Source organism: Pongo pygmaeus, chromosome 12 (assembly GCF_028885625.2).
Source record: "Pongo pygmaeus isolate AG05252 chromosome 12, NHGRI_mPonPyg2-v2.0_pri, whole genome shotgun sequence".
Taxonomy (NCBI): domain Eukaryota; kingdom Metazoa; phylum Chordata; class Mammalia; order Primates; family Hominidae; genus Pongo; species Pongo pygmaeus.
Window position 1 is genome coordinate 77,879,003 of NC_072385.2, and position 21,400 is coordinate 77,900,402.

General features: G+C 38.3%; 1 protein-coding gene across 2 annotated transcripts in view; it reads left to right on the forward strand.

Moving 5' to 3' along the window:
• The window catches only part of PNPT1 (polyribonucleotide nucleotidyltransferase 1), a 56,993-nt gene that overhangs the window by 18,925 nt on the left and 16,668 nt on the right, over positions 1 to 21,400 (forward strand). For both annotated transcript variants that reach the window (XM_054473850.2, XM_054473851.2), the window contains 10 exons: positions 1,464 to 1,650; positions 2,498 to 2,549; positions 3,190 to 3,247; positions 6,616 to 6,712; positions 7,478 to 7,580; positions 13,001 to 13,071; positions 14,798 to 14,834; positions 18,573 to 18,639; positions 18,723 to 18,812; positions 19,992 to 20,045. In XM_054473850.2, the coding sequence (XP_054329825.1) occupies positions 1,464 to 1,650; positions 2,498 to 2,549; positions 3,190 to 3,247; positions 6,616 to 6,712; positions 7,478 to 7,580; positions 13,001 to 13,071; positions 14,798 to 14,834; positions 18,573 to 18,639; positions 18,723 to 18,812; positions 19,992 to 20,045 (816 nt within the window). The remainder of the gene's footprint in view (positions 1 to 1,463; positions 1,651 to 2,497; positions 2,550 to 3,189; positions 3,248 to 6,615; positions 6,713 to 7,477; positions 7,581 to 13,000; positions 13,072 to 14,797; positions 14,835 to 18,572; positions 18,640 to 18,722; positions 18,813 to 19,991; positions 20,046 to 21,400) is intronic.

Here is a 21,400-nt window from a genome sequence, read left to right on the forward strand (position 1 = left end):
ATTTCTTCAGGCCTGGTGCAAAATATGGAAACCTTATTTCCCTTTACCCTCTCCCATTTGGAATGCAATTGTTACCATTTTCTTCTACAGTTAGAACTGTATCAGGCAGTGTTACAATTTTTGCTTTTGCTTCAACTGTCAAACATAATTTAGAAAACTCAAGAGGGAAAGAAAAGCTTATTGCTCTGTATTTACTCTTTTTCTCTCTTTTTTATTTATTTTTTTTTTTTTTGAGATGGAGCCTCATTCTGTCGCCCAGGCTAGAGTGCAGTGGCATGATCTCAGCTCACTGCAACCTCCACCTCCTGGGTTCAAGTGATTCTCATGCCTCAGCCTCCTGAGTAGCTGGGACTACAGGTACCCACCACCATGCCTGGCTAATTTTTTTGTATTTTTAGTAGAGACAGAGTTTCGCTATGTTGGCCAGGCTGGTCTCAAACTCTGACTTCAGGTGATCTGCCCACCTTAGCCTCCCAAAGTGCTGGAATTACAGGTGTGAGCCACCACGCCCAGCCTCTATATTTATTCTTAGTTTGCATACTGATTTTCTTTCCTTTCTAACAGTCCACGATGTCTTCTCTTATTTTTTCATTTCTGTTTAGAAAACTTGCTTTAGCTATTTCTAATGCAATAGAAAAAATTCTATTATTCAGTCCTTTAGTTGGCTTACTTGAAACAGGATCACTTCAGAGATTTCCCCATCTGTGCAAGAATTAGACAATATGACAATTAATTGTTAAACAGGAAATATTTATTAGATTCCTATTGTGTTGGATATTTTTACATTTTATTTAAAATATGTATTGCCGGGGGCGGTGGCTCACACCTGTAATCCCAGCACTTTAGGTGGCCGAGGCGGGCAGATCACGAGGTCAGGAGATCGAGACCATCCTGGCTAACACGGTGAAACCCCGTCTCTACTAAAAATACATAAAATTAGCTGGGCGTGGTGGTGGGCGCCTGTAGTCCCAGCTAGTCGGGAGGCTGAGGCAGGAGAATGGCGTGAACCTGGGAGGCAGAGCTGGCAGTGAGCCGAGATCACGCCACTGCACTCCAGCCTGGTCGACAGAGCGAGACTCCGTCTCAAAAAAAAAAAAGTATTAAAAACAAATGCACTTGTATACTTTAAAAGATTTAATTTTTATTTTACGTGACTTATAGCTCAATAAAACTTGTTTTTAAAATATATATATAATTTCTCTTTTTTTTGTTTCATTTTTTATGGGAAATCCCTCCTTAAACTTAAGGAGAATATAAACCTAAATACAGATATCAAGGTGTCTTTATTCATTTGCCGCTGCTTACATTTTGGAAATATGTTGATTCTGAGGAAAGAAATCAAGGTGGATCTATCACTAAGAAGTAAAATTGATCCATAATATTTATGTCATGTCATGGTAGTTGAAAATGTATTACTAAGAGCTTCGATGGCAGTCATTTTTTTTTCTTTTTCCTTTAAATAGTCATGTTGGAAGCCTCTGCAGAGAACATTTTACAGCAGGACTTTTGCCATGCTATCAAAGTGGGAGTGAAATATACCCAACAAATAATTCAGGGCATTCAGCAGTTGGTAAAAGAAACTGGTGTTACCAAGAGGACACCTCAGAAGTTATTTACCCCTTCGCCAGAGATTGTGAAACATACTCATAAGTAAGAACATCTGTGCAAATGAAAATGTGAAATTGTCATCAGATTTAATTTCCTCATGGGAGAGAAACTTCCCATGGAAGCACTGCCCATGCATTACTTCATAAATAGCACTTTTCTGTTTTAAGAGTCATTCCCATAAATATCTGTTTACTCCCTTAAAAAGGATAAGCCCACATCACTCTTGTAAGACCTAACTTTGAATCTCAAATGAAAGAGTGTGTTTATTGGTCAAGATTCAGGTAATCACCACATCTCTCCACATCTGGGAAAAAGAGAATAAAACATAAGATATTTGAATATCTAAGGAAACTGTTGGAATTCTCAAAAAGAAATCAGATGTAATCACTGTTACATACCCAGTGCTTAGAACGTTAGGTGGACACTCAGTAAATGTAAATGAATCACTGGAAAATTATTTTATTTGAAAAAATTGAAAAGGTTAATACTTTCCCTTAATGTCAGTTGCACAGCCATGTGTTGGAAATTAAATTAACTCTTCCTAGCAAAAGAGTTTCATGTGATAATTGAGCCAAAATGGGTAGAATGAAGAAAGGAAGAGGTTAAAAAGAGTATGTGAAAGGTGAAATTAATTGAACAATTAAGAAGAAAAGGACAGGATACCACATGTCGTTTCCCCTGAGAGAGTGGGAGAAAGAAATTTGTGTTCTATACCATAAATAGTAAACAGATTAGCAATGATAAATAGCAATATAAATTTTTAATTCTTTCTGAAGTATTTATTAAAGTTTTAGCTGATTATTATTAAATATTTCAGTTTTGTTTATAATAGAAACTGCCTCATGTTTCCAGATATTATTATGCTAACATTTATTTTGTGCTTAAATAGACTTGCTATGGAGAGACTCTATGCAGTTTTTACAGATTACGAGCATGACAAAGTAGGTATACCTGAGTTTTGTCTTCTATAATTGCCCTAGGAATACATTTTTGTCATAACTCATGTAATTTTCTTTATGAATGCTAGTCCTATTTTTATTAAAAACCTCTAAATGAAAAGCTAACAAAAGCCTAATTGTTTCTCCATTCTTTTGTTTTGTTTTGTTTCTGAGACAGTCTCTCTCTGTCGCCCAGGCTGGAGTGCAGTGGCGTGATCAGGCTGGAGTGCAGTGGCGTGATCTCAGCTCACTGCAACTTTCGCCTTCCGGCAATTCTCATGCCTCAGCCTCCCAAGTAGCTGGGATTGCAGGTGCACACCACCACACCCAGCTATCTTTTGTGTTTTTAGTAGAGACGGCCATGTTGGCCAGGCTGGTTTCGAACTCCTGGCCTCAAGTGATCTGCCTACCTTGGCCACCCAAAGTTCTTTTCTTTTTAATATAAGTTTTAGGGGAGTGTACAAATGTATTTGAATGAATTAACATGCAGTGTTTGTCATAAATCAAGAACTAATTCCAATATTTTAAAGAATATTAAAGAAATCTGAGTAATTCACAATGTGTTCATTGTATAATAATTAGAAAACAGAAATATTAAATGTTGTCATGTATATGTAATAACTGAACCTCAACTTTCCTTTAGGTTTCCAGAGATGAAGCTGTTAACAAAATAAGATTAGATACGGAGGAACAACTAAAAGGTAAATTTCATTTTATTTTATTTTATTTTTTTGCTGAGGGCAGCTTTAATAAGGTATGGCCTGACTCCTGCTTCTTGGGATTAAAGGTCAAAGAGGAGAGGCATCACATCTGTAAAAAAGAAGAATTCAAAGGACTTTGAACTTTGCAGCTGCTGTTCTCTAGACCTAGAATGCTCTCTCATAGCAGGTGGTCTTCTTCTAACCCAAAGTTCAAATGCCACCTCTTCTCCAAAGCCTCCCAGAACTGTTTCGGGGAAAGAGAAAGTCCCCTTTGCACAGAACCACTATTACTATGTGTTTTTTAATTTTAAAAGCGTTAAAAGAAATAATAGACATTTTTTTTAACTTTGGTTGAAGATCTCAAATAAATGTTACTCTCATTGCTTCTCAGCTTTATTTTCAATAAACTTGTAATAATGATAGCTCACAGGGTTACTGCTAAATTAACTTCTATGAATGTAGCTAGCACTACATTTGATGCAGAGTAGGTACCTAGTAAATGTTGAATGTGAATGTTCCTGATCTTTTCTGAATCAAACTCTTACCATACAAGAAATGTAACCTGGTATCTTGTCATTTGAAAACCCAAATATATTCTTTAAAATTCTAGAGCTCTTGATCTGTGAAATTGCAGTGTTAATAATACCTGGTTTATGGGGATTAAATGAGTGAATCATTTTCATCTGTGCTTGCCACACAGTAAGTGTTCAATAAATGTTAACTGATGCTATTCTTAGTACCTGGTGGAATCATAAGATACAGAACTTAGGTAATTTAGCTCTCCAGAAATTATTAAGCAAAGGATCTTACTGTATAATATCAACCTCTGGCCAGGTGCGGTGGCTCACGCCTGTAATCCCAGCACTTGGGAGGCCGAGGCAGGCGGATCACGAGGTCAGGAGATCAAGAGCATCCTGGCTAACACGGTGAAACCCTGTTTCTACTAAAAATACAAAAAGTTAGCTGGGCGTGGTGGCGGGCACCTGTGGTCCCAGCTACTCAGGAAGCTGAGGCAGGAGAATGGCGTGAATCTGGGAGGTGGAGCTTGCAGCGAGTCGAGATCGCGCCACTGCACTCCAGCCTGGGCGATGGAGCGAGACTCTGTCTCAAAAAAATAAATAAATAAATAAATAAAATAATAATAATATTAACCTCACACAAACTGAATATAAATGAAGTATGACATAGTTTTTGTTAATTTTTCTAATAGACAAATATACTCTCACATGAATATTTATAATATTTATTTTAAGATAAAAAACTGGCCCGGCATGGTGGCTCATGCCTATAATCCCAGCACTTTGGGAGGCCAGAGTGGGTGGATCACTTGAGGTCAGGAGTTCAAGACCAGCCTGGCCAATATGGTGAAACCCCATCTCTACCAAGAATACAAAAATTAGGCGGGCGTGGTGGTAGGCGCCTGTAATCCCAGCTACTCGGGAGGCTGAGGCACAAGAATCGCTTGAACCTGTTAGGCAGAGGTTGTAGTGAGCTGAGATCTCCACTGCACTCCAGTCTGGGCAATAGAGCAAGACTCCATCTCAAAAAAAAAAAAAAAATGCTGTTAGCATTAATATTAAGGCCATTAATTGTAATTGTCATTGAATAAGTTTAGTCCTTTCTCACTACATTTCATCCTATTTGGTAAGAAAGAAATTTTATAGCGAATTTTGTCTTATTTTAAAAGAAAAGTGACTTTTTGTTTGTATTATGCATAGTAGAATATCTTCATGACCGTCTGGGTTGACAGGATATTTTAAACGTTTTGGTACTGATTGTTTTCCTTTCCAAGTACAACTCAGTTAAAGCAGAAAAGATATTAAAGTCTAATATTAAAAATTATTCTTATCTGAGGAAGATACAATCTAATATATCTTTCTGTGACCATTTCTTGTGTTTTGGTTACTTTGGAGTTATGTTTAATAAACCATACACATGAGAGAATAGTACTTAAAACTTGGCATAAATTAATTGATAGGGTAGAATAGCTTAACATCTAAACCCTAAGCTAAAAATAAAATAAAATTAAACCATAAGCCTTTGAGGCTGACAGATCTGTATTCAGGTCACAGCTGTATCAGGTACTACCTGTGTGGTCTCAGGCAGTTTACTCCACCTCTTTATTTTTTATTTATGTTTTTTTTAAACTCATTGGTTATCTCTTACACAGTACTTCACCCCTTTAAGCCTCAGTTTTTTCTTCTGTAGAATGGGAATAATAAAATTTAGTTCATACGTTATTATGAAAGTTAGAAGCATTAAAAAACCAATAAAGTGCCTGGCTCATGAAAGCATTTGACAAATATTAGATAGAAAACAGTTTGTGGGGATTTCTAATATATTTTTAAAATTTTTCCCCAATTTGCAGATTTAGATTAAAGGCAAAACAGTGAGGGTGTCTACTCTTAAAACTGTCAGTTAGGCTGGGCACGGTGGCTCACGCCTGTAATTCCAGCACTTTGGGAGGCTAAGGCAGGCGGATCACCTGAGGTCAGGAGTTCGAGCCCAGCCTGACTAACATGGAGAAACCCCGTCTCTACTAAAAATACAAAAATTAGCCAGGTGTGTTGGCACATGCCTATAATCCCAGCTACTAGGGAGGCTGAGGCAGGAGAATTGCTTGAACCCAGGAGGCGAAAGTTGCGGTGAGTTGAGGTCATGCCATTGCACTCTGGCCTGGGCAACAAGAGCGAAACTCCATCTCAAAAAAAAAAAAGACTGTCAGACCTTTTCCGTAAAGGTTGGCTGTATTCTTCTGGTAACATAATAGAAAAGGGAACTGATGGGCCAGGCGCATTGGCTCAAGCCTGTAATCCTAGCACTTTGGGAGGCTGAGGCAGACAGATTGCCTGACTTCAGGAGTTCAGGAGCAGCCTGGGCCACATGGTAAAACCCCGTCTCCACTAAAATACAAAAAAATTAGCCAGGCATGGTGGTACACGCCTGTAGTCCCAGCTACTCAGGATGCTAAGGCAGGAGAATTGCTTGAACCCAGGAGACAGAGGTTGCAGTGAGCCAAGATTGCAGCATTGTACTCCAGCCTAGACAACAGAGCGAGACTTTGTCTCCAAAAAAAAAAAAAGAAAGAAAGAAAAGGGAACTGATTTCAAAGCACTGTCATTCAGTCATTCAGGTAGAAAGCAAACTAAGTTCACAATAACAACACAGTTGTAGTACTTGGTACTTGATGTGTCACAGTTGGTTGAGAACATTTAATTTATCTACTTTGTTTGCCTGAGGACTAAACGTTCAGAGTCATCTCCCTTGGTTGATTCCTGTAGTTAGTTGATATTATACTGTGAACTTTAGAGAAATCCTGTCTCCTAAAAAAGTAAAAATCTTTGTTTTGGTTTGTCTTTTTTCTATAGAAAAATTTCCACAGGCCGATCCATATGAAATAATAGAATCCTTCAATGTTGTTGCAAAGGAAGTTTTTAGAAATATTATTTTGAATGAATACAAAAGGTAAACATACCCTTTTTTGTTGAAATTAAAGTATGCACTGTCTCTGCAAGTTGCCTTGAAAATGGAAACTTGATCAAGGAAAGTTGTTTTTTTTCAAGTGAACAGTAAAGAATTATAATATTTGCTATATAAATGGACACCTATGGAAGAAAAAGTACATGACATGTGACCATCTGTCTTGGGCCTGGTGTATAAAGCAGTGCCTGCCAGCCCTGACTGCACTTCAGGGTTACCTGTAGAGGTTTTTTTTTTTGTTTTTTGTTTTTTTTTTTTGAGACAGAGTCTCGCTCTGTCACCCAGGCTGGCGTGCAATCTCGGCTTACTGCAAGCTCCGCCTTCTGGGTTCACGTCATTCTCCTGCCTCAGCCTCTCGAGTAGCTGGGACTACAGGTGCCTGCCACCACGCCCAGCTAATTTTTTGTATTTTTAGTAGAGACGGGGTTTCACCGTGTTAGCCAGGATGGTCTCGATCTCTTGACCTCGTGATCCGCCTGCCTCGGACTACAAAAGTGCTGGAATTACAGGCGTGAGCCACCGTGCCTGGCCTACCTGTAGAGCTTTTTAACAACACAGGAATATAGGTTCAACTTCAGACATTCTGATTCAGTGATATTCAGGATAGTGCTCAAGTTTCTATTATTTTTTAAAGTTCCACAGGGGATTATGATACACAACTGAAATTGAGAACTTCCTGGGAGGGATAAAGACATGTGACTTTTCTGTTTCCAGCATTACTTCATGTACTTATTTCTTATATCACTATAGGTGCGATGGTCGGGATTTGACTTCACTTAGGAATGTAAGTTGTGAGGTAGATATGTTTAAAACCCTTCATGGATCAGCATTATTTCAAAGAGGACAAACACAGGTAATTTATATAAAAAGCTCTAATTATTTGCTGAATTAAGATTGTTTAATTAGATCTAATAGAAGCACATTAGTAGATGCTGTAGGTTTTGTCATATGGTGTATATTATTTATTTAAATTAATATCTGGCAGTTCTTGTTTGTTTTGTTTGAGACAGCTTCTTGCTTTGTCACTCAGGCTCCAGTGCAGTGGCACAATCATAGCTCATTGAAACCTCTATCTCCTGGACTCAGGCGATCCTCCCACCTCAGCTTCCTGAGTAGCTGGGTCTACAGGCGTGTGCCACTATGCCTGGTTAATTGAAAGCTGTTTTTTGTAGAGACAAGGTCTTACTATGTTGCCCAAGCTGGTCTCAAACTCTTGGCCTCAAGCAATCCTCCTACCACAGCCTCCCAATGTTCTGGGATACAGGCATGAGCCACCATGCCTGGCCTTTGGTGTGTTTTTTATGTAATTTTAACAGTTTTTTTGAGGTGTAATTGCTATTCAATAAACTATGCTGTTTAAAATGTATGATTTGGTAACTTTTTCACAAATATGCAACTGAGAAACCAGCCAAGATAATGAACAGGCCAGGCATGGTAGCTCACGCTTGTAATTCCAGCACTTTGGGAGGCCCAGGAGGGAGGATTGCTTGAGGCCAGGAGTTCGAGAGGTTGCAATAAGCTATGGTCATGCCATTGCACTCCAGCCTGGACTACCGAGCGAGACCCTGTCTCTTAAAAAATTTAAAAATGAAAAAGATAATGAACATATCAGTTACCCCCAAGAGTTTCCTCATGCCTTTTTGTAATTCCTTCTTCCTGCCCCTACCTCCTCAAGAGACTACTGATCTGCTTTTGTCACTATAAATTAGTTTGCATTTTCTAGAATTATCTGGTATTTCTGTTGTATCTTCCTTTTAATATTGGGTATACAAAATTGAGTAACTCAGACTCCAGTTTATGGCGTATTGTCATTGTTGACCTGTTGAAGGCCCTCATTTGTTTTCTCCATTTAGCCTGTACAGTTCTATTCTTTTTCTATTCTTTATTCTTTACATAGGCACCCACTCTTGTATTTAACAGGTAGCCTTCTGGTTCTCCTTCTGTTCGTTTATTAATATTTACCTACATCTGTATTCATTGTTCTGTGTACCATATTATGCTTAATACTCCTTTCCCACATTGTTTCTTTAATTGTATCAATCTGATGGGTACCAAGTACTAACTTTTTGCTTTAATTTGTATTTTCCTGATTACTAGTGAGGCTCATCATTATTTATATAACAGCCAGTCAACATGGTCACTGCATAAACCGTGCCCTGGGGAACTGCACACCTCCAGGGCACTATTTTCACATGGATGTTGTCCCCTAGAGTTGTGCAGTGTGGTGGCCCTGCCTCAGGTTTGCCCTTTTATGAATTTTCTGTCCATATCCTTTGGCCAGTTTTTCTTTTTTTAATATGGTTTACTGTATTTTACCTGCTATTTTGTAGTAATTTCTTAAGTGTTTTAAATATTAATTCCTTTTGGTAACAAACTTTATATATATATGTCTCCTTTATTTATTGCCTTTTAACTTTGCCTGCAGTAGTCTACTATGTTTAGAGTAAACCTGAAAACTTTAGTTCTGATATAAATTCTTCTGTACCTCAAAGTCACAAAGTTACCTACTTTTTCTATTAGCTTTCTAGTTTTAGCTGTCAAATTTAGACCATTAGTCGATCTTTGAATTTATTCCTACATGTTGTATGAAATGAAAACCTCCATAGTGAGCCAATTTTACATTATTTACTAATACTTTGTTTTTCTCAATGACTTGTGATGTCACCATGTGATAGTCAAAGTTTATAAATACATTGTTAAACTATATCCTTTTTCATTGTTATGTGAATTTTCTGGGCTACTGTCAAACTATTTTAATTATTATGATTTAGGGGTATATTTTAATATCTGAGAAGCAAGTCATCTTCCCTGTTTGTTTAATCCCCTCAAAATTATCTTAAAATTTAGATACATTTGTTCCTTTATTTGAATTTTAGTATTATATCAAGTTCTCAAAATATCCTTCTAGGATTTATAATTATAATTGTACTAAATTTTTATATTAATCTGAGAGAAGAATGATACTTTTACAATTTAAGTTATAGTCTGCAATGAATATAGTCCTGATTCAGGTTTTCTTTTATGCTCTTTAGTCAAGTTTTTAAAATGCCTTTATTAAGATGTTCTGCATACTTTTGTTATCCATTGTGACAGTCTCTGGCTTTGTAACTGTAGTACTTAGTCCGTTCATGTTAAATTTAATCATTGATGTGATTGAATTTACCATCATTTTATTATTTGTTTTTCTTTTGCCTTCTGTTTTTTGTTTCTCTATTTTTTACTTTCAGCCTTCTTTTTGAATGAATTGAATAGTTTTTAGAATTTTATTTTAATTTGCCTATTTATTTTTTAGCCGTACCTCTGAATTATTTTCCAGTGATTACTATGGAAATAACAGTATACATCCATAACTTCTCACAACTTTTTATTTATATATTTTAAAAATTTTTTGTAGAGTCAGGGTTTCGCCATATTGCCCAGGCTAGTCTTGAATTCCTGGGCTCCAGCAGTCCTCCTACCTTGGCCTCCCAAGGTGCTGGTATTACAGGCATAAGCCACCATCCCAGGCCCTCACAGTCTTTTTAGAATTAATTTTGTACCACTTAACATAAAATGAAGAAACTTTGCAACCATTTAGGTGCATTTCCCACCCCTTCTATCCTTTGTATTGCAGTTGTCTTATCAGTTACATCTATATGTGTCATAAACCCTCACAAGTCAGTGTTATAACTTTCATACAATCATGTATTTTAAAGAAGTAATAAGAAAAAGATAGGCTTTTATATTGGCCCACATATTTACCATTTCTGGTGCTTTTTATTCCTTTCTGAAGATCTAAGTATGGATCCAGTATCATTTCCCTTCATTCTGACAAGACTTCCTTTAATATCATCCTATGAGTTTTCTTTTTTTGGGACGGAGTCTCCTTCTGTCACCCAGGCTGGAGTGCAGTGGCGCGATCCTTGGCTCACGGCAAGCTCTGCCTCCGGAGTTCACGCCATTCTCCTGCCTCAGCCTCCTGAGTAGCTGGGACTACAGGCGTCCACCAACACGCCCAGCTAATTTTTTGATATTTTTAGTAGAGACTGGGTTTTACCATGTTAGCCAGCATGGTCTCCATCTCCTGACCTCGTGATCTGCCCGCCTTGGCCTCCCAAAGTGCTGGGGATTACAGGCGTGAGCCACTGCACCCAGCCCATCCTATGAATTTTCTAATAACAAATTATTATCTTTTGTTTTTCTGAAATGTCTTTATTTTGCCTCTGTGTACAAAGAATCTTTTTGCTGGGTATAGAATTCTGGGGTGAGCATTTTTTTCTTTTAGCACCCAAACATGTTTCAGTGTTTTTTTGTTTTGTTTTTTGTTTTTTTTTTGAGACGGAGTCTTGCTCTGTCGCCCAGGCTGGAGTGCAGTGGCGCCATCTCGGCTCACTGCAAGCTCCGCCTCCTGGGTTCATGCCCATGCCATTCTCCTGCCTCAGCCTCCCAAGTAGCTGGGACTACAGGTGGCTGCCACCACACCCGGCTAATTTTTTTTTGTATTTTTTAGTAGAGACGGAGGTTTCACCATGTTAGCCAGGATGGTCTCAATCTCCTGACCTCGTGATTCACCCGCCTCGGCCTCCTGAAGTGCTGGGATTACAGGCATGAGCCACTGCGCCCAGCCGTTTCAGTGTTTTTTGTTCTCCATGCTTTCTGATGAAAAAGACCCATTCAAATCGTCATTCCTTATCTATTATTATTTTTTTTCATGTGGGTGCTTTCAAGATTTGCTCCTTATCTTTGCTTTTCAGCATTATGATTGAAAGGTGTGGTTTCCTTTGAATTTATCCTGCTAAAAGTGTCCTGAGCCTAAATCTGTACATTGATGTCTTTCACCGAACTTGAGAATTTTCATCAATTATTTCTTCAAATATTTTTTCATGCCTCATTCTCTCTCTTCTTCTAGAATTGCAACTGCACATATGTTATCCTTTTGTTACTGTCCCATAGGTCACTGCAACTATGTTCTCTTTCTTCTGCAAATTGGGCAATTTCTGTTCATTCATCTTCATGCTTACTGACTCTTGCCATCTCCTTTCCATTATAAGATATTAAAGTTTTCAATTCTAGAATTTCCACTTATTCTTTTTTATGTCCTTTGAGTATTATTATAATAGCTGTTAAAAATCTTTTGTCGCCGGGCACAGTGGCTCACGCCTGTAATCCCAGCACTTTGGGAGGCCAAGGCGGGTGGATCACGAGGTCAGGAGATCGAGACCATCCTGGCTAACACAGTGAAAACCCATCTCTACTAAAAATACAAAAAAATTAGCTGGGCATGGTGGCATGCACCTGTAGTCCCAGCTACTCAGGAGGTTGAGGTAGGAGAATCGTCTGAACCCAGGAGGTGGAGGTTGCAGTGAGCCGAGATCGTGCCACTGCACTCCAGCCTGGGTGACAGAGTGAGACTCCGTCTCAAAAAAAAAGACAAAAAAATCTTTTGTCTGCTAATCCACCATCTTAATCAACTCAGAATCAGCCTCCATTCCTGGTCTTTCTTCTTGAGAATGGGCCCTATTTCCTGTTTCATTGTAGGTTGTTTTCTGGATGTTGTGAATGATACATTGTAGAGTGTCTGGATTATGTTATGTCTCTACAAAGAAGACTGATTTTCTTAATTTATTTTTCTTTTCTTATTTTTCTGAGACGGAGTCTCGCTCTGTTGCCCAGGCTGGAGTGCAGAGGTATGATCTTGGCTCACTGCAACCTCTGCCTCTTGGGTTCAAGCTATTCTTCTGCCTCAGCCTCCGAAGTAGCTGGGACTATAGGCACACGCCACCATGCCCAGCTAATTTTTGTATTTTTAGTAGAGACAGGGTTTCACCGTACTGGCCAGGCTGATCTCGAATTCCTGACCTCGTGATCCGCCCACCTCAGCCTCCCAAAGTGATGGGATTACAGGTGTGGGCCACCACGCCTGGCCTGATTTTTTTTTAAGTTTAAGCAGGCAGTTGTATTGGCTGAACCTGTATTGAGGCTTCCTCAGCATACTCTCATACATAGTTCTTAAAAATATTGCTTTCTCTTCCTGCCTTCCTTCCCCAGCACTCCTAGAGCAGTGCTTTACATGTGTAGTCTAAGTGACGTTAGAACTTTGGATTATTGAGGTTTACACATAGTATGAATATTTATAGAATAAATGAGTGTTTACTGCAGTTAGTAGCATGGCAAGCTTTGTGGAGGATGTACTTATCTCATTTTTTCAAGAGTTAGTTGGATTCTTCAAGTATTTTTAGTTTTCATCTTTGTGGTTAGTATATTAAAGCCTGAGGAATTCTTTTTCTTTTTTAGGTGCTTTGTACCGTTACATTTGATTCATTAGAATCTGGTATTAAGTCAGATCAAGTTATAACAGCTATAAAGTAAGTTATGTTTTTATGATGTTTGTTATGTTTTCTGATGTTCTATTATATAATTAAAGCTTATGTGGTATATTATTAATTATTGTTACTTCTTTTAACCTGTATTTTTGTACTTCATTTTTCTGTTTACATCATCATGATTTCAAAGGATTTTGTGTGTGTGCTAGATTGTCTTCTAAATCACTGATTTGGAACAAATATTAGTAAAGCATTTAATTCTTTAATGTGAGTATATTTAGTTTGTTCTCTGTCTCTAGAATGATTTCTTAGGACAGACTTCCTTGGTAATCTTGAATGGATTGGTTTTTCTATTAGAAACAAGAGAGCAAATGAATACACGAAAGCCCCCATTGCTGAAAATAATCTGGAGGCTGTTAATGAAAAACCTTGTTAATGAAAAGCCTTGTCGAGTCCCAAGCCACGTTGTGATTTTGTGTTCAGAAATACTTGGCTGTCCTCCTCTGCCCCTAAAAAGTCAACAGTAAAATCATGCTAATCAATTCTGATGATAAGAATCTGTATTGCAGGCCGGGCGCGGTGGCTCACGCCTGTAATCCCAGCACTTGGGAGGCCGAGGTGGGTGGATCCTGAAGTCAGGAGATCAAGACTATCCTGGCTTACACGGTGAAACCCCGTCTCTACTAAAAATGCAAAAATTAGCCGGGCATGATGGTGGGCACCTGTAGTCCCAGCTACTCGGGAAGCTGAGGCAGGAGAATGGCGTGAACCCGGGAGGTGGAGGTTGCAGTGAACCGAGAGATCGCACCACTGTGCTCCAGCCTGGGCGACAGAGTAAGACTCTGTCTCAAAAAAAAAAAAAAAAGAATCTGTATTGCAGTCCTCACCAGCATTATTGCATAGAGTCTTGACACTCATAGCCAGTTCTTTATTTTCATCAGTGCCTAGTAGGGCTACTTCCTGTTCCTGGTTAAGGGTCTCAGAAGACCACAGGGCCCGGCCTTCCTTTTCCTGCTGCCCAACTGATGAGGATAATTCCCAGTAGCTGCTGTAATTGTTTTTCATGTATCTGATAGAATTGACAGTGCAGGTGTGTGTGTGAAGGTGGAATGCAGAACACTGGGCTTGGTCAGGGTACCTCCATATATTCTAGTCTTAGGTCTATAACCTGTGTAAATAAAGGGGCACACATCATCACTCAGCCACACTGGCCTTTGGTTTCTATTTCTTATCAAATGAACTGGGCCAGTGACCTGCTATAATCCTCTCTGGCTTGCAAAATCTGTGATTCCTTTAGTCCTCTGAAGGAGTTTGGTTTTTAGATTTCTTTTTCCAAAGCTACAGTTTATGATCATGCAGATTCTGCCCCATCCCAGGACTTTTTCTTCATTTCACATATTGACTGGGAGAAGCATTGTAGCTCTGAGATTTAACTAAGGTGGGTATAGCATTTAGGATTCTCTCAGTAGTTATTAATGCTTAAAAATACGTCTATTGTCTTGTCTTAGTATTCAAATCTGGATATTTAAGGGCTTATATTTAAAGTAAAATTGGTTTCCTAAATCTGTACAATTCATTCATAAGCCCCAGAAGAAAATATCATCTCACAATCATCCTTCTAATTAATTCTTTGGTTTTCAGTTTCAGTCTGATTTTTCATTAACACCTAGTTCTTTTGTAAAATCCCCTTAAATCTGTTTCAGTTGTGTTTTGAAATAAATATGTTTTTTCCCTACGATGTTTTTAATATTATGCCTTTTATTTTTAGTGGGATAAAAGATAAAAATTTCATGCTGCACTATGAGGTAAGGTGAATTTTTTTCCTCAAAATTTTATTTTATTAATTTTTGTGAGACAAGTTCTCACTGCCCAGACTGGAGTGGAGTGGTGCAGTCTCAGCTCACTGCAACCTCTCCCTCCCAGGCTCAAGACATCCTCCCGCCTCAGCCTCCCAAGTAGCTGGGATTACAGGCTTGTGCAACCATAATTGGCTAATTTTTCTGTTTTTTTCTAGAGATGGGGTTTTGCCATGTTGCTCAGACTGGAACATTTTATTTTTAAAAACTTCCAGGGTACAGTAAAGTTGAAAGAACTTTACAGTGACTATCCATATATCCACTACCTGGGTTTTACCAATAATATTTTACTTTTCTAGTTTTATCATATATCTATTAAGGTCAATTTGGGGCTACTGTTTTATTGCTTACAGAAGTCATCGCAAGCTTTGTGTAGAATGATAAGTAGAGAGAGATGTAAGTAGTATTTTTAGAGAGTACTTTAGCACTGTCTAAAGTACTACTTTAGAGAGGTAAGAGATAAGTACTTTAGAGAGATAAGTAGTATTTTTCTAATCAACAACTTCCTGTTCTAAGTCATACATAAAAGTTAAAGAAAGTGTAGCAGACAATATCGTTTTAGGTAAAATAAAAAAAAAGTCATGCCTGTATACACGTGTGTCAAACAAAAGTAGAGTTTTTTAAGTACCTCAACTGACAAATCACCTTCTGTTCGCTCATTGAAATGTTCATATTTATACTCAATTGATTAGTAGTAAGAGATGACACATTTAATATTAAGTTACTTTATATGAGATGATTATAGATAATTGAGTTTGTGATTGACTTTATTCACAACAAATCCTAAGGGACCAGACCTAATATAAAGTACTTTTAATTTTATTATTTGAAGAATGTACATGGAGAGCAGGGCGTGGTAGCTCATACCTGTAATCCCAGCACTTTGCGAGGCCGAGGAGGGAGGATTGCTGAGCCCAGAAATTCAAGACCAGCTTGGGCAACATAGTGAGATCCTGTCTCTACAAGAAGATCTAAAAATTAGCCAAGCATGGTGGCATGTGCCTATAGTCCCAGCTACTCGGGAGGCTGAGATGGGAGGATTGCTTGAGCCCAGGAGGTTGAGAATGCAGCAAGCCATTATCACCCCACTGCACTTCAACCTGGGCAACAGAGTAAGACCCTGTCTCTAAAAATAAAAAGAATACAACACGTGAGACTTATGTAAAGTAGCAAGTCATTTCATTTTTGTGTAACCCTTGTTGGCTGCCCAGAATCCCAGCATTTCACTCTCGCTGAATCTGCTGTAATCAATAGAGAACTTTTTTTTGTAGAAAGTATATGCTACAGAATATCCATAAACATCGAGATTCATACATGTCTTGAATCCCTTATAAATATCCTGTTCTGGATGTACCCTGGTGCTATAGAAGCCAGAGAGGAATTATAATTGAGTAAAGCAGGTTCTTTGTCATGAGCTGGAGAGCATGTGGCAGTCTTAAAAGGGCAGCTGTGCAAAATGGAGGTCTAGCTGATTATTGGGTAAGGGGGTTGGGGAGGGAGCTGGAGAAGGATATGGGCCATTATTGCCATATTTTATTTTTGTAAATCTCTTTATTATAAAATAAAGCATAGGTACTGAAAACTGTATAAAACAAAGGATGGCTTAATAAGTTTTTATAAGGCAAATACCTTTGTAACTACCACCCAAGTCAGGAAATTTAACATTGCCAGCCACCTCAAAAGCCACTCCATGTTTTTCATCCCAATCTCAATACCCTTCGTCTCTTAAAAGTAGGTAACTACTCTCCTAAGTTTTACAGTAATCATCTTGGATTTCCTGGCTCCATTTTTAGATACTATAGTTTGGTCTTGTTTTTTTCTTTGAAACGTTTGGTATTTCCTTTTTTGTTTCAGTTTGTTTGAGACAGAGTCTCACTCTGTCACTCAGGCTGGAGTGCAGTGGCACCATCTTGGCTCACGGCAACCTCCATCTCCCAGGCTTAAGTGATCCTCCTGCCTCAGTCCACCAAGTAGCTGGGACTGCAGGCACCACCACACCCCCGCTAATTTTTAGATTTTTTACAAAATGGGGTTTTGCCATGTTGCCCAGGCTGGTCTCAAACTCCTGGGCTCAAGCAGTCTGCCTGCCTCAGCCTCCCAAAGTGCTGGGATTACAGACATAAGCCACTATGCCTGGCCTGATATTTCTTTAAATCTTTTTAAATCTATACATTTCTCCTCCATTACATTCTTTCTTTTTTACAGTCTATCTGTTGAAGCCCCATAGCCATTTGACTTATAGTCTCCCACAGTCTGGGTGTTGCTGATTGCACACTCGTGGTGCAATTCAACATGTTCCTCCACCCTCTCTATTTCCTGCAAATTGCTAGATCCAGAGGTTTAATCAGATTCCTGCTCCATCCACTGCTTTTAAGAGCGGTGGCTCACGCCTGTAATCTCAGCAATTTGGGAGGCTGAGGCGGGTGGATCACCTGAGGTTGGGAGTTCAAGACCAGCCTGACCAACATGGTGAAACTCCACCTCTACTAAAAATACAAAATTAGCTGGGCATGGTGGCGCATGCCTGTAATCCCAGCTACTTGGGAGGCTGAGGCAGGAGAATCACTTGAACCCGGAAGCGGAGGTTGCAGTGAGCCGAGATCGCACCATTGCACGCCAGCCTGGGCAACAAAAGCAGAACTCCGTCTTAAAAAAAAAAAAAAAAAAAAATATTATTGTTAATCTGGAATTACAGATATTTGGGGGAATTTTTTTTTTTTTTTTTTTTTTAACAACGAGGTCTCTGTTCCACAGGCTGCAGTGCAGTGGCGCAGTCTCAGCTTACTGCAACCTCCACTTCCTGGGTTCAAGCAGTTCTTGTGCCTCAGCCTCATGAGTAGCTGGGATTACAGGCATGTGCCACCACGCCCGGCTGATTTTTCTATTTTTAGTAGATACAGGGTCTCACCATATTGGCCAGGCTAGTCTCAAACTCCTGAGCTCAAGTGAGCTGCCTGCCTTGGCCTCCCAAAGTGCTGGGATTACAGGCATGAGCCACTGCGCCCGGCCTGAAATTACAGATTTTTATGGGAAGTCTTCCTATTGTCAAATGATCACAACTAATTCATATTCCTTCAAGGTAACATATCCACCAAATAAAACAGTTTGCAACCATTGGCTAAAATAAAACCCTTATGGAAAAGAGCTGTTTCCTCCATACATTTTTGTCATTATGTTTTGCTTGAGAAATACTTCAAAATATGCAACTTTCCCATTCATGTATTTTGTTTCATATCTGAAAAAGGTAGTGGAGAGAGATAACTCTAAAAAGTATCGGTGTAAATTAAATTTCAATTTAGTGAAATAAATGTGGGCTTTGCTATGGAAAAAAAATCTGTGATTCTTCAATGTGTACTTTTTAAATATGTACATATTTTTACTTATTACAAAAATATAACTTTTTGTTATTGTTAATAATTTAAACGTAATGGAAATTTATGGTGTAAATCCCCATACCCATCCAGTTCCCACATCCTAATCCATTTACACACTTGAAATAGCTACTTTTAGCAATTTGGTATGTATGTTAAATTTATATCATACATTTTCTGTATATTTATGAATGTACTTTTTTAAAAAACAAAAATGAGATTATACTGTTCTATAAGTTGTTTTATTATTTTGATAATATAACTTGGACATCTTTCTATGTCAATTGTATATGTGTGTTTGTGTTTTTTTTTTAAGTTTCCTCCTTATGCAACTAATGAAATTGGCAAAGTCACTGGTTTAAATAGAAGAGAACTTGGGCATGGTAAGTACAGGTCTGTAAACTTATATGGTATTCTTACAGAGACTTAATACATTTTTTACTTATTGTTTTCTATTCTAATTTAGGTGCTCTTGCTGAGAAAGCTTTGTATCCTGTTATTCCCAGAGATTTTCCTTTCACCATAAGAGTTACATCTGAAGTCCTAGAGTCAAATGGTATGGTATTGAAATACTTCTTCCATAGTAGAGAAGACCATATTCCCTATTCTATTATTAAGTTTTCAAATGTAATGTTACATTTTGTTTATTACTACAGAACCCAAGTTTATTGCAAGAGAAAAATGTATTGAGTTAATCATATACTTGTCTTAATCTCTGTTCTTAGCTAATGAATTGTTTTGAAAGCAATATAAAACAAATGTTTTTCTTTATCTGTTATAGTAGATCCAGTTTGGCTTGTTTCTTTATTTTTACCAACAAACCACAGAACAAGGTTAACAGAGACAGGAAGGGCCAAAATAGAGTGATCATTAGGCAGGGGATACCTGTCACATATCCACATGAATAATAAGTGTACATCACAGAGGGAGTCTAGGCCAAGAGGTCACATTTAAATAAAAAATTAGTCCATGGGTCAAGGTACGGTGTAGTCATTAAAGGCAGAAAGGTCATGGAGTTCTTAAAGGTGTAACAGACATAAATCAGATAGTCACAGATTTTGAGGGAAAAATACCAAGGTAAACTCAGAATTTAAACTAAAGACTTTGTGGTTCTCTACTGGGTGTGACTAAATTAATGGGCTTATGAGAGTGAGAGAGCCAAAGCCCTGTATCTTTAACTACTTCTGATAAGCAAGAAAAAAGATATGCCCTAGGAAGTCTATTTAGAATATCTGTAGCAATACTGCGCAATAGAACTTTTTGTGATGGGCTGGGCTTGGTGGCTCACACCTGTAATCCCAGCACTTTGGGAGGCCGAGATGGGTGGATCACGAGGTCCAGAGGGGCTAACATGGTGAAACTCTGTCTGTACTAAAAATACAAAAAATTAGCTGGGCGTGGTGGTGGGCTGAGACTCCATCTAAAAAAAAATAATAAAATAAAACTTTTTGTGATGATAGAAATCCTCTTCATCTGTCCTATCTAGTTGAAGAATTAAATTTATTTTAATTGATTTAACTTTAAGTCACCACTTATGGCTAATGGCTACCATATTGGACCTTGCAGCCCCGTAGTTTATAGCTTAAAAGACCTTGCCTTAGGTGCTTTTAAAAAGAAGAAGAGACTATTGAATATTTGTATTGTAATTGAATATTTATAAGGAAACAACCAATAGTAACACTTTTCTACATTAAAAAATGAGTATAATATAAAGCAGTTATTTTTGTTTCTATAGGGTCATCTTCTATGGCATCTGCATGTGGCGGAAGTTTAGCATTAATGGATTCAGGTAAAAGAATTATGTCTCAATACTTCTGATATTGCTCATGCCTATAATCCCAGCACTTTGGGAGGCCAAGGTAGGAGGCTCACTTGAGGCCAGGAGTTCAAGACCAGCCTGGGCAACATAGCAAGACCTCATCTCTACAAAAAAGATAAAAAAAAAATGCTGACCTTTTATACACACCTGTTAGTATAAAATATAAGATTTCTTTAAATTTGGATTTTAGTAAAACTCAAAGTCAGATTACAGATGACCAAATCAAGCCAGAGGCAAGATGGTTGAAAAGTAAAGCTTCAGATATCTGGATATCTGCTGGAATTCTTATTTTTAGCTAAAAGCAGTACACTGAAAAATTTTTATTTGCATTGGTGACCTAGTAAACTTTATTTCCTTCCAAAAGGTAGAGAGCTCCAGAATTGATTCCAATTACCAAGGAAGTTTTGATTAGTAGGTACTATTAGGAATCATAAGAGAAAGCAACTGTAATCTTTCAGTCGATTTATACAGGCCAAGAGAACAATGCCACTCAGGCATGTACACACAATTTTAGGAAGGTGGACTACAAATGGTTCATTATAATCCCCAGGTCTAAAAAGGCCAAAAATGAAAGATTATGCTAGGAGATTTTTTTTTTTTTTTTTTTTTTTTTTTTTGAGACAGAGTCTCGCTCTGTGGCCCAGGCTGAAGTGCAGTGGTGCAGTCTCGGCTCATTGCAACCTCCGCCTCCCGGGTTCAAGTGATTCTTCTGCCTCAGCCTCCTGAGTAGCTGGGATTACAGGCGTGTGCTACCACACCTGGCTAATTTTTCTATTTTTAGTAGAGACGGGGTTTCACCATATTGGCCAGGCTGACCTCGAACTCCTGACCTCGTGATCCACCCACCTTGCCCTCCCAAAGTGCTAGGATTACAGGCGTGAGCCACCGCGCCTGGCCGCTAGGAGATTCTTAAAATCAGTTCGTGCCAAACTGTCATCAATGCTGCTATTCGAGAAGATAGAGAAGGAGCCTAAAGACACTAAAGAGGCCCCAGAAGGAGTTCTCTGATAACTTAACACATTTACAGTACTGGCATGAAAGATAGAAAAGAGGGCCGTAACAAAGGATTAAATGAAAACATAGTTTGAATATATAATAATATTATCTAGAAAAATTAAAACTAAAAACAGGCCAAAGCAAAAAATGCTAAAGGTACTTTTGTAATTCATTCAATAAAGGAAAACATAATCTGATATTTAAGGTAGCTGGTAAAATACTGCTGCTACTATTTTCATCTTCATTCTTTCACTCTACAAATCTTTACTTTGTGGCACCTATGTGCCAAGCACTGATCTAAGTTCTTAGGACATGGTGATGAACAAAAC